At 40.6% G+C, this 15,368-nt stretch overlaps 1 protein-coding gene and 1 long non-coding RNA gene across 2 annotated transcripts in view; both read left to right on the top strand.

Annotated features, from left to right (window-relative positions):
- The first annotated feature begins 5,154 nt into the window (after window positions 1-5,154).
- LOC124273931 (15-hydroxyprostaglandin dehydrogenase [NAD(+)]-like) overlaps window positions 5,155-15,368 on the top strand; it is a 62,764-nt gene continuing 52,550 nt past the window's right edge. Inside the window, exons 1-4 of the mRNA XM_046709274.1 lie at window positions 5,155-5,449; window positions 5,559-5,682; window positions 6,054-6,160; window positions 6,291-6,387. Coding sequence (XP_046565230.1) covers window positions 5,363-5,449; window positions 5,559-5,682; window positions 6,054-6,160; window positions 6,291-6,387 — 415 coding nt within the window. The 5' untranslated portion in view covers window positions 5,155-5,362. The remainder of the gene's footprint in view (window positions 5,450-5,558; window positions 5,683-6,053; window positions 6,161-6,290; window positions 6,388-15,368) is intronic.
- Window positions 10,037-12,111, top strand: LOC124273936. The gene is made up of 2 exons (XR_006897777.1): window positions 10,037-10,811; window positions 11,785-12,111. It is a non-coding gene; the product is annotated as an uncharacterized LOC124273936 (long non-coding RNA).

The following is a 15,368-nucleotide window of genomic DNA, read 5'->3' as shown; positions in this document are numbered from 1 at the left end:
ACATTTTACATAACAATCCTCAAAGTCATAATTTCAATAATGCAACTTAAAGTAGCGATTTTTTTCATAAGCAGCAAACATCCATCTCACACGCAGGATGTGTCCAGTTTGCCGTGAGGAACCCATTGGCACAGGTCGATACTATTTATGATTTATTGATCTCTATGTTTGTGAAAGGGCCTGAATAATGTGCTACAAGATATATGTTATAACACAAACCATCAGTTCCATCCCATCTAAACCCATTATCAACAATATCCGTATTACATATCAGCTGGTTGAGAAAAAGTATTTAAGTTGCCATAGCAACGCAACTACGGCGAGATAGGAGCCATGGTATAAATGATTCTAGTTCAGGCGGAGTAGTAGACTCATTAGGGAATATGAATGGGAGTAAGATAATATAATGTCAACCATGAAGGTTTCATAGATAGCACCCGGCTGTATCCAGCACTCAGCCGGTCGGTAGGTGCGAGCCCAGTGTATTGTGAGGAGGGTTTACACGGTCTGTCTTGTGTATTGTATGATGCATTGACGCTCAAAATGCTTGTATATGTCTGTTACATGTGTAATATAATAGGGAAGTATAGGCTGTGTCTTCTGCCCCGGGCTGGCGGCATTTAGTATATTGGTGTCCGTTTTTCTGATTACTTAGAGTGATTACCTACTTAACAAATAACACTTGTTCCATGCCTCTGGGGTAAAATTTAATGCACGATAGATGGCGGGAAGATTCTATGTCCGCTTCACTTGTTTTATCGCAGTTGACGAAAGCCGTCGTCTCTTGGATACTTAGAATAAACAGCTGCAAAATAATCGCTAGGGGATAATTTTTCGCTGTACATGTGTCCATATAACAGCCATATTGTCCGGGTTACGGGGGTGTCCGCACTAACGAGTCAATATAAACTGTACATTGGAGTTGTTTCTCTCAAGTGACAACTTTGTAGGGCGTTGGACTCATGTTGTGTAAAGCTGCAACATATTCCGAGTAAATCACAACATACTAGGGGTGGGCACTGCAGAGAATTTTCATATTGCGATATATTGCGATGCGAAAGCATATATTGCGATATTATATTGTAAAAGGTATTTTTTAAACAAAAAACTACTTATAATCGAGTTAATACTTGATATATAAAGCAAAAACAACAAAATCACTATGCTTGATTAAGCTTTAATGACAACTTTTAATCATGACAAAAAAAAAAATGTAAATAATATTTGCCACGAATGAAACACGGAAATATCCAAAGATTTCTGAGTGTTACAAAGTTTTCCGAATGCAAGTCAAAATACCGGTTTTCGATCAGCGTATCGCAATACGTATCGTTTTCATGTCTGAACCGGTAAATACCGGTAAACCGGTTATATTGCACAGCCCTACAACAGACTTAAACTAATCTAGTCTCGACGAGACAAACCAACGATGGGATTGCCCGAGCCTGTCCAAATAGTCGCCATAACAAGCATGACTTTCTGTTCTAACTAAATCTCACTAAAATCAGATTTTTCCTCTCGCTACGGCTAACGAAAGATCTGAGCACGTCATATAACAGAAGACGCCTTCTCATTTTAAAATCTTTCCTAACCTTAAAAGCACATAAGACATATTCCAGAAATAAGAGATGGACAGCTGATAATTAGTTAATAAGATTTTCAGTAACTACTTTTGATATGGTTCAGTACAGAAGCATCTATTCAGTACAGCAATAGTTGCGCACTACTGAAACGATCTTTACAATTGAACATAAACAAAGTCATCGTACTCGTTTGTGATGTTCGTAACGTCATCTTCCAGAAGACAGACGAAAATAGACAGATACAGACACAGGTAGGCAGACATGCATCTAGATAGACACCCACCCAAACAAACAGACACAGACTGACACACAGATAGACAGACCCACAGAGTGATAGACTATGCGTGTCTAGAGACAGACATACATACAAATAGACAAACACGCAGATAGACAAACAGAAATAGACAGACAGCCATACATAGATTGACAGACACTCAGGTACACACACACATACACACGCACATAGACACACACGCACACACACACTGATAGAAACACATATTGATAAACAGACAGACCGACCGACAAACACACACAGATAGACACAAACATTGATAGACAGACACACAGACAGACAGAAACACACACACACACACACACACACACACAGATAGACACAAACATTGATAGACAGATAGACACACACACAGACACAAACATTGATAGACAGAAAGATACACACACACACACACACAGAGATAAACACAAACATTGATAAACAGACAAACCGACCGACACACACACATATAGACACAACCATTGATAGACATACAGATAGACACACACACAGACAGATAGACACACAGATAGACACAAATATTGATAGAAAGACAGATAGACACAAACATTGATAGGCAGACAAATAGACACACACACAGATAGACACAAACATTGATAGACAGACAGACAGACACACACAGATAGACACAAAGACACAACACAGATAGACACAAACATTGATAGACAGACAGACAGACACACACACACAGAGATAGACACAAACATTGATAGACAGACAGATAGACACACACAGACAGACACACACACACACAGACAGATAGACACAATAGAAAGACATTGTTAAACAGACGGATAGACACACACAGATAGACACAAACATTGATAGACAGACAGACAGACAGACACAGAGATAGACACAAACATTGATAGACAGACAGACAGACAGACATACACACATTGAGACAGACACACACACACACAGATAAACACAAACATTGTTAAACAGACGGATAGACACACACAGATAGACACAAACATTGGTAGACAGATGGACACACGCACACAGATAGACACACACACACAAAACATTGATAAACACAAACATTGATAGACAGACAGACACACAGATACAGATAGACAACAAACATTGATGACAGATACACACACAGATAGACACAAACATTGATAGACAGACAGACACACACACAGATAGACACACACAGATAAACACAAACATTGTTAAACAGACGGATAGACACACACAGATAGACACAAACATTGATAGACAGATGGACACACGCACACAGATAGACACACACATAGACAGAAACATTGATAGACAAACGGATGGATACACACAGATAGACAGAAACATTGATAGACAGACATACACACATAGATAGACACAATCATTGATAGACAGACAGATAGACAGACAGACACATAGACACAAACATTGATACACAGACAAAGATATACACACACAGACAGACACAAACATTGATAGACAGATAGACACACACACACACGATAGACACAAACATTGGTAGACAGACAGACACACACACACAGATAGACACAAACATTGATAGACAGACAGACAGACACACACACAGATAGACACAAACATTGATAGACAGACAGACACACACACAGATAGACACAAACATTGATAGACAGACAGATAGACACACACACACATATAGACACAAACATTGATAGACAGACAGACAGACACACACAGATAGACAGATACAGAGAGACATTTTATTTCAATAATGTAGGCCATTGGCCCATAATACAATCATAATGTGAATATAGATAATACATACATGCAGAGTATACAGTGAAGACTGAAATTCAAGATCAATTATTTCATAATGGTGGGTTTACTTCTTAGTTTTAATACAGTAGAGAGGAATGTCCTTAATGTTTTTATATAATTAATGTTGTTACGGGTAATTAAGATAGAGACACAGAGATACACGCGCGCACACACACACACAAGTAGACAGACATATACGCATATAGACAGACACAGATTTTGTAACGCAGTCTCAACACATGATACCAATGTACATTATGAGACACATGCATGGGCCATTCCATACGGTGTAGGGCCGTTCCTACAAATGTATTCACATATATACACTGTACAATAGACCAGCTGTAGCTGTATCAAACCCATTTGTTTTTGTGCACAATATCACGGCAGGTTTTGGTGGTTAAATTGACTTTATATATTTGCCAAGATCACACAGGATGATAACATTCACGTATAACATTTGCTTTAAAGACCACCTCTCTCAACTCGTACACCTGATAATGTCCAGTAACATGGCACCCATCTTCAATGACATTTAAACAATGAAATTTCATTCGAGAATGATAAGAGTCGCCATTCAGTTTGTCTCGAAATGACACGTGTTGGTCACAAGTGGCTACCTATGGTCAATGTTTGTCCATAACCCAGAAAAGCTGCAGGCCCGGGACCCAGAACCATTAACAGCTTGTGGGTCTTGATTTAGGTACAATAAAAGTAATTCCCAGAAAACAAACAGAAATGTGACAACTAACAAACTGATTTCAAGAGTTTAATTTAGAAATTTAAACTAGAAATTACCGAATGATATTTTCTGAAAAATAATACTCTTAGGGATGAAAAAGCTGTCGTCAATTAGGACCTGCAGAAAACAAAAGCTGTGGGTCCGAGTGGTTTTCAGTCGGCCTCGGGCCTGACTCCTCTGCATTTGGTTATTACTGTACTCTGTGCGTAATGTAAATAATCTCACATTGAACAAGCTGGCAGACTGGTTTCTGGATGTCCATGCGTAACGACACCTTTAGGATGTGGACGTACCAATAACAAGTAGCTACATTTGAAGCATTATATGAACATCACACAGCACACAAATTCCTCTCAGCTCTAGAAAAATGTTACTAAGAGCCTCATGGTTATGGCGTTCGCTCGTCACGCTGAAGACTCGGGTTCGAGTCCCTACAATGTAGGGAGCCCATTTAAGGTTTATCCCGCCCGAATATTGCTGGTATATTGCACGTATATTACATCTTCTACAATCTGTCTAACTTCACACGTCAATGTGGGCGGTTGGGTAGCCTAGTGGTTAAAGCGTTCGCTCGTCACGCTGAAGACCCGGGTTCGATCCCCCACATGGGTACATTGTGTGAAGCCCATTTCTAGTGTCCCTCGCCGTAATATTGCTGGAATATTGCTAAACACGGCGTAAAACCAAACTCACTCACTCACTCACACGGCAATGTCATCACAGGACACAGCCCGTATGAAAAATCTGACCTAGTTTGGAATGTATGTCAAGTTAACCCTGACACAGAGACTTTGTACCCTTCAGTCCTTCATTAGAAAGCCGCTGTATGTGTTGTGTTGAGATGATAACACAAGACATGAACTGACCTCACACAGTCGGATAACTAGTCGTAGTGGGATCAGTTAGTAATTGGTAAGATTTAATCCCCCACATAGCGGTAGGACGCGACGAGCAACACAGGAGGCAGTCGCGATGGGAGACGAAGTGGCGCTCGTGACGGGGGCAGCGCAGGGGCTCGGGAGGGGCTTCACAGAGGCCCTACTGAGGAGGGGGGCTAAGGTAGGGGTCGCTATTATCTTTTCATGTGGTTCGGTGATAACTACGATTGAAACCATACCACAATTAATGCAACTCGATACTTCTTGTCACCATCCTATCACTTGAACAGGTATGTGTGGCAGATGTCAAAGTTCAAACAGGGGAGGCAACTGTGTTACGCTTCCAGCAACAGTTCGGTAGAGATAGAGTGTTCTTCTTCAAATGCGACGTGACGTGCGAAGCGGACGTAAAAGGTTAGCTATCTTTCTGTATGAATATACATGTAGTACGCAGAATTCGTTGTCACCAAACTATTGGCGGTCTGTCACTCTTAAGCGTCCTTATTGTTTTCCTCTTTTAATAGAGTAATACTGGCAGTGAACGAAAACATGAAGTTTTCTTTAATTCAAATCCAGGGCCCCATCCCACAAAAGGATCGTAGCGCTAACTCCCATGCTTTAACATAGACGAACCCCTGTAGTAGCGCTACGATCGCTTTGAGGAACCACCCTAGAGGGTATCACTTGTTCCCAGACAAATAATCATTAGTAGGATGTGTAGTAGATATAACAACGTGGTTCCCTGGTTGTTCAGCAGTTCTAACGTGCTGTCGGTGATGTTGCAGCGGCCGTGCAGGCGACGCGGGACCGGTTCGGTAAACTGACCATCATGGTCAACAACGCCGGCATTTCCAGCGAGGCACAATGGAGCAAGATGGTGGATGTCAATCTGGTATGAACACAAATACGCATAGGATCTCAGTTTACCAACAGTTTACTCATCATTTTGACATACTGATTTAAATAATGGGTACTGGTTGTGTTGAGATCAACACAAGTTACATGTGGGTTGTTGTTGACAGAAAGGGGTAATCGATGGGACGCAGGAGGCGGTAGCGGTCATGAGGCGAGACACGGGGGGACAGGGGGGCGTGGTCGTCAACATCGCTTCAGCTGCAGGTATTGTAACCCAGATGCTCCACGCATATAAGCATGGCACCTTAAATCCATCTTGTAGTCATAATTAACCTCTTACACTGATAACACTCCTGTTCAGATGCATTTGCTGACTCAGTGCTGCCAACACTGCCCTTGAGGTAGGTTGTAACTTTAATGAAACCCCTGTATAAAACCTGCGTTGTCTGGTACTGACAAATCTGGAAGATTATTCGTCCAGAAGCAAACATCAACACTCGCAACTGTTGGCACGACGGGTTGCAGATGTTTCTGTCATTTACTTTCGTGCCGAGGTGCACGAGCTCACTGACTGTTCTCCGAACAAGCTCATACCAATCAAACAATGTGATACAACTGACATGCCGTTTGAAGCAGCATACAATCCCAACTCCTTCAGTCAATGTCTGTCCCGCCTGTCCCACTGTCTGTACTGCCATGTGTGTTTCCGCTATCTGCCCGCCCACTTCTACTGCAATGTGTATTTTAATGTCTGTCCCGCCCACTTCTACTGTAATGTGTATTTTAATGTCTGTCCCGCCCACTTCTACTGTAATGTGTATTTTAATGTCTGTCCCGCCCACTTCTACTGTAATGTGTATTTTAATGTCTGTCCCGCCCACTTCTACTGTAATGTGTATTTTAATGTCTGTCCCGCCCACTTCTACTGTAATGTGTATTTTAATGTCTGTCCCACCCACTTCTACTGTAATGTGTATTTTAATGTCTGTCCCGCCCACTTCTACTGTAATGTGTATTTTAATGTCTGTCCCGCCCACTTCTACTGTAATGTGTATTTTAATGTCTGTCCCGCCCACTTCTACTGTAACTGTAATGTGTATTTTAATGTCTGTCCCGCCCACTTCTACTGTAATGTGTATTTTAATGTCTGTCCTGCCCACTTCTGTAATGTATTTTAAATGTCTGTCCCGCCCATGTGTATTTTTAATGTCTGTCCCGCCCACTTCTACTGTCCCTGTCCCGCCCACTTCTACTGTAATGTGTATTTTAATGTCTGTCCTGCCCACCCGCCCACTGTCTACTGCAATGTGTATTTTAATGTCTGTCCCGCCCACTTCTACTGTAATGTGTATTTTAATGTCTGTCCCGCCCACTTCTACTGTAATGTGTATTTTAATGTCTGTCCCGCCCACTTCTACTGTAATGTGTATTTTAATGTCTGTCCTGCAATGTGTATTTTAATGTCTGCCCACTTCTACTGTAATGTGTATTTTAATGTCTGTCCCGCCCCCACTTCTACTGTAATGTGTATTTTAATGTCTGTCCCGCCCACTTCTACTGTAATGTGTATTTTAATGTCTGTCCCGCCCACTTCTACTGTAATGTGTAATGTGTATTTTAATGTCTGTCCTACCCACTTCTACTGTAATGTGTATTTTAATGTCTGTCCTACCCACTTCTACTGTAATGTGTATTTTAATGTCTGTCCCACCCACTTCTACTGTAATGTGTATTTTAATGTCTGTCCCGCCCACTTCTACTGTAATGTGTATTTTAATGTCTGTCCCGCCCACTTCTACTGTAATGTGTATTTTAATGTCTGTCCCGCCCACTTCTACTGTAATGTGTATTTTAATGTCTGTCCCGCCCACTTCTACTGTAATGTGTATTTTAATGTCTGTCCTACCCACTTCTACTGTAATGTGTATTTTAATGTCTGTCCCACCCACTTCTACTGTAATGTGTATTTTAATGTCTGTCCCAATCCCACTTCTACTGTAATGTGTATTTTTCCTACTATAATGTCCTACCCACTTCTACTGTAATGTGTATTTTAATGTCTGTCCTACCCACTTCTACTGTAATGTGTATTTTAATGTCTGTCCTACCCACTTCTACTGTAATGTGTATTTTAATGTCTGTCCCGCCCACTTCTACTGTAATGTGTATTCTGTCTGTGTGTGTCTGTTGTCTGTTCCCCAGCCCACTTCTACTGTAATGCTGTCTAGCCCACTTCTACTGTAATGTGTATTTTACTATCTGCCCCGCCCACTTCTACTGTAATGTGTATTTTAATGTCTGCCCCGCCCACTTCTACTGTAATGTGTATTTTAATGCCCCGCCCACTCTGTCCCAATGTCTGTCCCACTTTCTACTGTAATACTGTAATGTGTATTTTACTGTCTGCCCCGCCCACTTCTACTGTAATGTGTATTTTAATGTCTGTCCCGCCCACTTCTACTGTAATGTGTATTTTAATGTCTGCCCCGCCCACTTCTACTGTAATGTGTATTTTAATGTCTGTCCCGCCCACTTCTACTGTAATGTGTATTTTAATGTCTGTCCTGCCCACTTCTACTGTAATGTGTATTTTACTATCTGCCCCGCCCACTTCTACTGTAATGTGTATTTTAATGTCTGTCCCCCCACCCACTTCTACTGTAATGTGTATTTTAATGTCTGCCCCGCCCACTTCTACTGTAATGTGTATTTTAATGTCTGTCCCGCCCACTTCTACTGTAATGTGTATTTTAATGTCTGCCCCACCCACTTCTACTGTAATGTGTATTTTAATGTCTGTCCCGCCCACTTCTACTGTAATGTGTATTTTAATATCTGCCCCACCCACTTCTACTGTAATGTGTATTTTACTATCTGCCCCGCCCACTTCTACTGTAATGTGTATTTTAATGTCTGTCCCCCCCACTTCTACTGTAATGTGTATTTTAATGTCTGTCCCACCCACTTCTACTGTAATGTGTATTTTACTATCTGCCCCACCCACTTCTACTGTAATGTGTATTTTACTATCTGTCCCTTCCCACTTCTACTGTAATGTGTATTTTAATGTCTGCCCCGCCCACTTCTACTGTAATGTGTATTTTACTATCTGCCCCGCCCACTTCTACTGTAATGTGTATTTTACTATCTGCCCCTCCCACTTCTACTGTGTATTTTATGTGTATTTGTAATGTGTATTTTACTATCTGCCCCGCCCACTTCTACTGTAATGTGTATTTTACTATCTGCCCCGCCCACTTCTACTGTAATGTGTATTTTACTATCTGCCCCGCCCACTTCTACTGTTATGTGTATTTTACTATCTGTCCCGCCCACTTCTACTGTAATGTGTATTTTACTATCTGCCCCGCCCACTTCTACTGTTATGTGTATTTTACTATCTGCCCCGCCCACTTCTACTGTTAATTTTAATATGTTCTATTTTATTTTATGTCTGTCCCGCCCACTTCTACTGTTATGTGTTTTTTACTATCTGCCCCGCCCACTTCTACTGTAATGTGTATTTTACTATCTGCCCCGCCCACTTCTACTGTAATGTGTATTTTACTATCTGCCCCGTCCCACTTCTACTGTTATGTGTATTTTACTATCTGCCCCGCCCACTTCTACTGTTATGTGTATTTTACTATCTGCCCCGCCCACTTCTACTGTAATGTGTATTTTACTATCTGCCCCGCCCACTTCTACTGTAATGTGTATTTTAATGTCTGCCCCGCCCACTTCTACTGTAATGTGTATTTTAATGTCTGTCCCGCCCACTTCTACTGTTATGTGTATTTTACTATCTGCCCCGCCCACTTCTACTGTTATGTGTATTTTACTATCTGCCCCGCCCACTTCTACTGTTATGTGTATATTTACAATCTGAATTGAATTCAAGCAAGTGCAAATTGTTGGGAAATGGTGATAAGCAGGTGATGAATCGTGCAATCTGCCATGGCAAATTAACCTTGCTCGGTAGTTTCATACCGAGATCTTTTACGGACTGATTTCCAGGTAACGACGACTGTAAAGTTTTCAACTTAGATTCAACACACAAGACTACTGTTACAGAACTACTAGAACCTACACGGACACATGTCTGCTCCTGATTCCGATACTGGCATGTACTGCCGATACCGTTATTGACATTTACTGGAACCAGTATGGTTTTGCATCTACTGCCAGTACCATTACTGACATATATCAACTGTTGGTACCAATACTGACACGTGTTTACTGTTGGTACCGTTATTGAAATATATCAAGCACTGGCGTCGATACTGTTTTGTATCTACCGCCGGTACGTAATTAATGATCTATCGCAACTATTTGTTATGTACATATGTATCAAACACATAAATAAACCACTGGTCCTGCTATTGACAGATATCAGCTGGGGTTGACCTTTATCATTTTCAGGGGACCTGTTTATTTAAATTATGAGTTATCGTTAATGCTCGAAGCGTCATCAGTTATCTGTGATAAACCCTGAAGACAGCTGTGTGAAATATTCCCGTACAATATGTGCAGGCCAACCCGCATCTGGCGTCTCTCGGCATCAGCTTTGCGTGTATATGTCCAACCTTCACCGACACCGACATGATTGTCCATGGTGACTTCCGCGAAGGCCGGAGTCTGTACACCGAGGATTCCCAGAGAATGATGGCGGAAGTGGGAGTGATGCCGTGAGTGACAGCATTGTGATATAAAGTCAGCGGGAGTCATGTATATAGACTATGTTTGTTTCCCAGTGACACTGAATCAGGAAAATGGCAGATGAAGACAAATGAAACCTCTTTTCACTTTATGAACATCCCTGAGTTTTATACCATACGATGCACAAAACAATATTACCGTTATAACCCAGTGTAACCCCTACCCCAGTGTAACCCCTACCCCTACCCGTTCCCCTAGTGATGAACCATTCGATGCACAAAACAATATTACCGTTATACCCCAGTGTGACCCCAACCCCTAGTGATGAACCATACGATGCACAAAACAATATTATCGTTATACCCCAGTGTAACCCCTACCCCTACCCTAGTGATGAACCATACGATGCACAAAACAATATTACCGTTGGTGATACCCCCCCAGTGTAACCCTACCCCCCCTAACCCAATATTAAGTGGTGAACCATAGTGATGCACAAAACAATATTACCGTTATACCCCAGTGTAACCCTACCCCTTCCCCCTAGTGATGAATCATACGATGCACAAAACAATATTACTTTTATACGTTATACCCCCTAGTGTAACCCCTACCCCTTCCCCTAGTGATGAACCATACGATGCACAAAACAATATTACCGTTATACCCCAGTGTAACCCCTACCCCTAGTGATGAACCATACGATGCACAAAACAATATTAACGTTATACCCCAGTGTAACCCCTACCCCTTCCCCTAGTGATGAATCATACGATGCACAAAACAATATTACCTTTATACCCCAGTGTAACCCCTACCCCTAACCCTAGTGGTGAACCATACGATGCACAAAACAATATTACCGTTATACTCCAGTGTAACCCCTACCCGTATCCCTAGTGGTGAACCATACGATGCACAAAACAATATTAACGTTATACCCCAGTGTAACCCCTACCCCTACCCCTTCCTCGAGTGATGAACTGCTCACTTTGTTGTCAGGCTCAGTCAGGTGGTGACTGCGTTTGAGCAACTCCTTGACAGCCCCGACAACAACGGCATCGTCATGTCCGTCACTAACATCAAAGGTGTGCGCGTCAGAAAACATGGCCGACCGAGCAGGCTCTGAGATGATGGAGGAAAGAGGGTCCGATACGCCGTCCACACAATTCCCGTGATGACGAGGATGATGATGATGATGATGGTGATGATGGTGATGATGACAACGACGACCATACTCAAACTTAAACAGAAATTAATGCAAACATGTCTCATGCTAATCCTACTTGTGCTTCTATAACCGTTTGATAAAAAGTATTGCAATTCATACACAATCTCTCATTGCTTTCGATCTACTTTTGGATATTTTCATACCTTAAGTTTATTGTGAACCCTAATATTCTAACTTCAGTCTAGTGGCCTCTTGACAGACACAGACACAGACAAACACACATGTGCCAGGCGTCTAGCAAGCCAATTTTTTCGTGTAAGCCTGATAGGTTACAAAGCTTTATATTTAGTGAGTGTTGAGGCCTTGACCAACTTTCATTTTAAAAACTATGTGTAAGCCCGGGCTTTTTTTCATGATGATAATTTCAAAAACCCAAATCACTTTATTAGGCATTGGGCTAAAAATGGAATTTTAACAATTAAGGACCTTTGTAATGAAGATGGTTTTATGTCTTTTGAAGATCTGAAGCTCAAATTTGATATTAGAGGTACGTATAAGGATCTTGGATATGTTTGTATATCATACCTGAATCATGGAAAAGGACCATAAAACAATACAGAAATATACATAACAATGATCTGGATAATAACTTTCCTCATAAAGATTTTATGGATTTGAAAAAAGGTTCTAGATTATTTTATGATAAACTCTTTTCTGACAATATTAAACCTCATATTTGCCTAAAATGGGAAAACTTATTTTATGATATTGATTTTGATTGGCGTATGATTTTTAATATTTGCAGAAACAATTTGAAAGATGTAAAACTTTTAGATTTTAAATCTAAATATTTGCACAGAATTATATATATAAAACAAAAGAATTTTCGAAAATGAAACTTGTTGACAATACAATATGTAGCTTTTGTAATGTGGATAGTGAAACTTTATGTCATGTATATTGGGAATGTAATGTAACCCAAACCTTCTGGAAAGAACTTGAAATTTGGATAATCCAAAACATACAGAAATTTGAAATAACAAAGACTTTGGTTTGGTTTGGTATTTTGGGTAATAAGCCATTGCTAAATCATATAATCTTTTCTGCTAAAAGACATATATATATATATATTGCACTTTAAAGAAAATAATTCCAAAAGTTAATAATTTCTTAAAATTTTACACGGTTGAAAATTTCATATCCAGAAGGAACAAAAATTTTGATAAATTTTCAGAGAAATGGTTCCCTTTATCCTCAATTTTCGATCTCTGACTTAATCTGTCATCAAACTTGAATAACTTTACTGGATTATAATTTCTTTATGCTACCAGTTGATGAACTTTGATCATGCACATGTACACTTAATTATTGCTTAATTATATGCTTGCATTCAATTATGGGAACAAATAAAGAAAATAAAACAAAAAACACTAAAAGTTTAAGGTAGCTGGTCACGTGATCGTATTCTAGTTTCAGACCATCACATCGATTACAAATGAGATATTCTTCAAGATCATTAAGGTTAAGAGCTGTGTTTGTTCAAACAGGCCATAGAAAGTCAATTATACGCACATATATTCTACATACACAATCAATTTTAGTAGAGTGGGTCGTTTATGTTTCCGTAGTTCCACCAGTAGACATTTTGGATGATAAATATGACACTTTTGTTATAATGATACATAATTAAGTGTTTCGTCATATATTCTTACAAACTTAGCCGCAACTACCTGCAATACTGCTGACTCACCTTTAACCAATATTTACTTGTTCACTCACTTAGTCTTTTGTGTGAGCAAATACTTTATGCACGTGACTCCAGATGTTTTGTATGTATGCGTTGGTTATGTACAGCAAAGTATACCATATATACAGCTTAGTATTTCTGAGTAACCCACCTTAGTCACACCTTTTTTGAAAGGTGTTAGTTGAGTTTACACAGGACCCTTTGTGTGCCCTGTTGATACTATTTACACTTATATGGTCCCGCTTGCAAGTGTAATATAGACACGATGTCACTGCATTCACCAGACATGACTGATTCGATATTACATAACTACCCACATTGAGCACTTATCATCCCAACTTGACAACGACTGGTAAACATCTTTTGTCTTTAATTCGACAGCTTAACCACTGCACCTGTGGCAAACAAGAGAGAGCAGGGTTCACATTCGTCATGTGGAGGCACGTTTAGGACAATTGTGCATGTAGCTATGAGAAGAAGTACCGCAACCTTGAATATGACTTAGCTCTTTGTCCAGAAAATGTATACCTGTTTAGGGATAAAAGGAGGGGCATGATCTTACAACAGCACGTAGCTCTCTTGATTCAAACTGCGAGATTCTGACTTGGTTTCTGTTAAACCTGGCAAAGCCATAACATACCATTGCACTGATATTTAAATTTCTACAGTTCACAGAGGTGTCATAGTTCAGCACAATTATCATTGAGGTACACAGACCAAACTTATGTTCAACACGACCCCCTATGTCATAGTTCAGCACAATTATCACTGAGGTACACAGACCAAACTTATGTTCAACACGACCCCCCTATGTCATAGTTCAGCACAATTATCACTGAGGTACACAGACCAAACTTATGTTCAACACGACCCCCCTATGTCATAGTTCAGCACAATTATCACTGAGGTACACTGACCAACATTATATTCAACACGACCCCCTATGAACTACGTCACTGTTAAGTATCACGTGTACACACTGCACGTTGACAATGTTTTTCTCAAACTAATACATCAAAATATTAAGAAAGAAAAGAGAAAGAATTTTAAAAAAATAAAATAATAATGTTTTTTTCGTGTAAGCCCGGTAGGTTGCAAAGCTTTATATTTAGTTAGTGTTGAGGGCTTGCCCAACTTTTCAAAATCATGTGTAAGCCCCGGCTTTTTTTCATAATGGTACGCTCCTGTGTGCGAAACTGCCAACACTGTTACCATAGCTACACCACAGGCTCCTACCCAGCAGGTTTACCCGCTCCCCTTGGTCTTTCTTTCATCTCGAAATTGTTTCAAAAGACCAGCCTACTATGGTAATTTGGTCGACCGTCCAGGTTGAAGACCCCCTTGAAAACCCTTAAACACGTAAGCAATGACTGTCTCAGCTGCTTGGCAAGTAGTTGCCTTCTTTTGTAGTGGTGATGTCGAACGCCTCCAACATTGTGCCTGGTGTTTTTCTTATCAGATGTCCGAACCAACGAGATGACACTGCCAATGTCACTGTGATTATGGGCTGTCCTTCTCTCCTGCAAGATGATTGCTGAACTACCAACATGAGCCACTGGTCGCCATCCTCATATAATTTTCAGATTTATGTGGCGCCTACACTCAAACGTTGCTCAAGCGCAGGCCCAAGGCTCTTTGAAACAGCAGGTCTTCACTCCATGCTGGAAT

The sequence above is a fragment of the Haliotis rubra genome, unplaced genomic scaffold (genome assembly GCF_003918875.1).
Source record: "Haliotis rubra isolate DU_JTF1 unplaced genomic scaffold, ASM391887v1 Scf186, whole genome shotgun sequence".
In the NCBI taxonomy this organism is placed as follows: domain Eukaryota; kingdom Metazoa; phylum Mollusca; class Gastropoda; order Lepetellida; family Haliotidae; genus Haliotis; species Haliotis rubra.
This window is presented reverse-complemented; position numbering and strand designations above follow the sequence as displayed.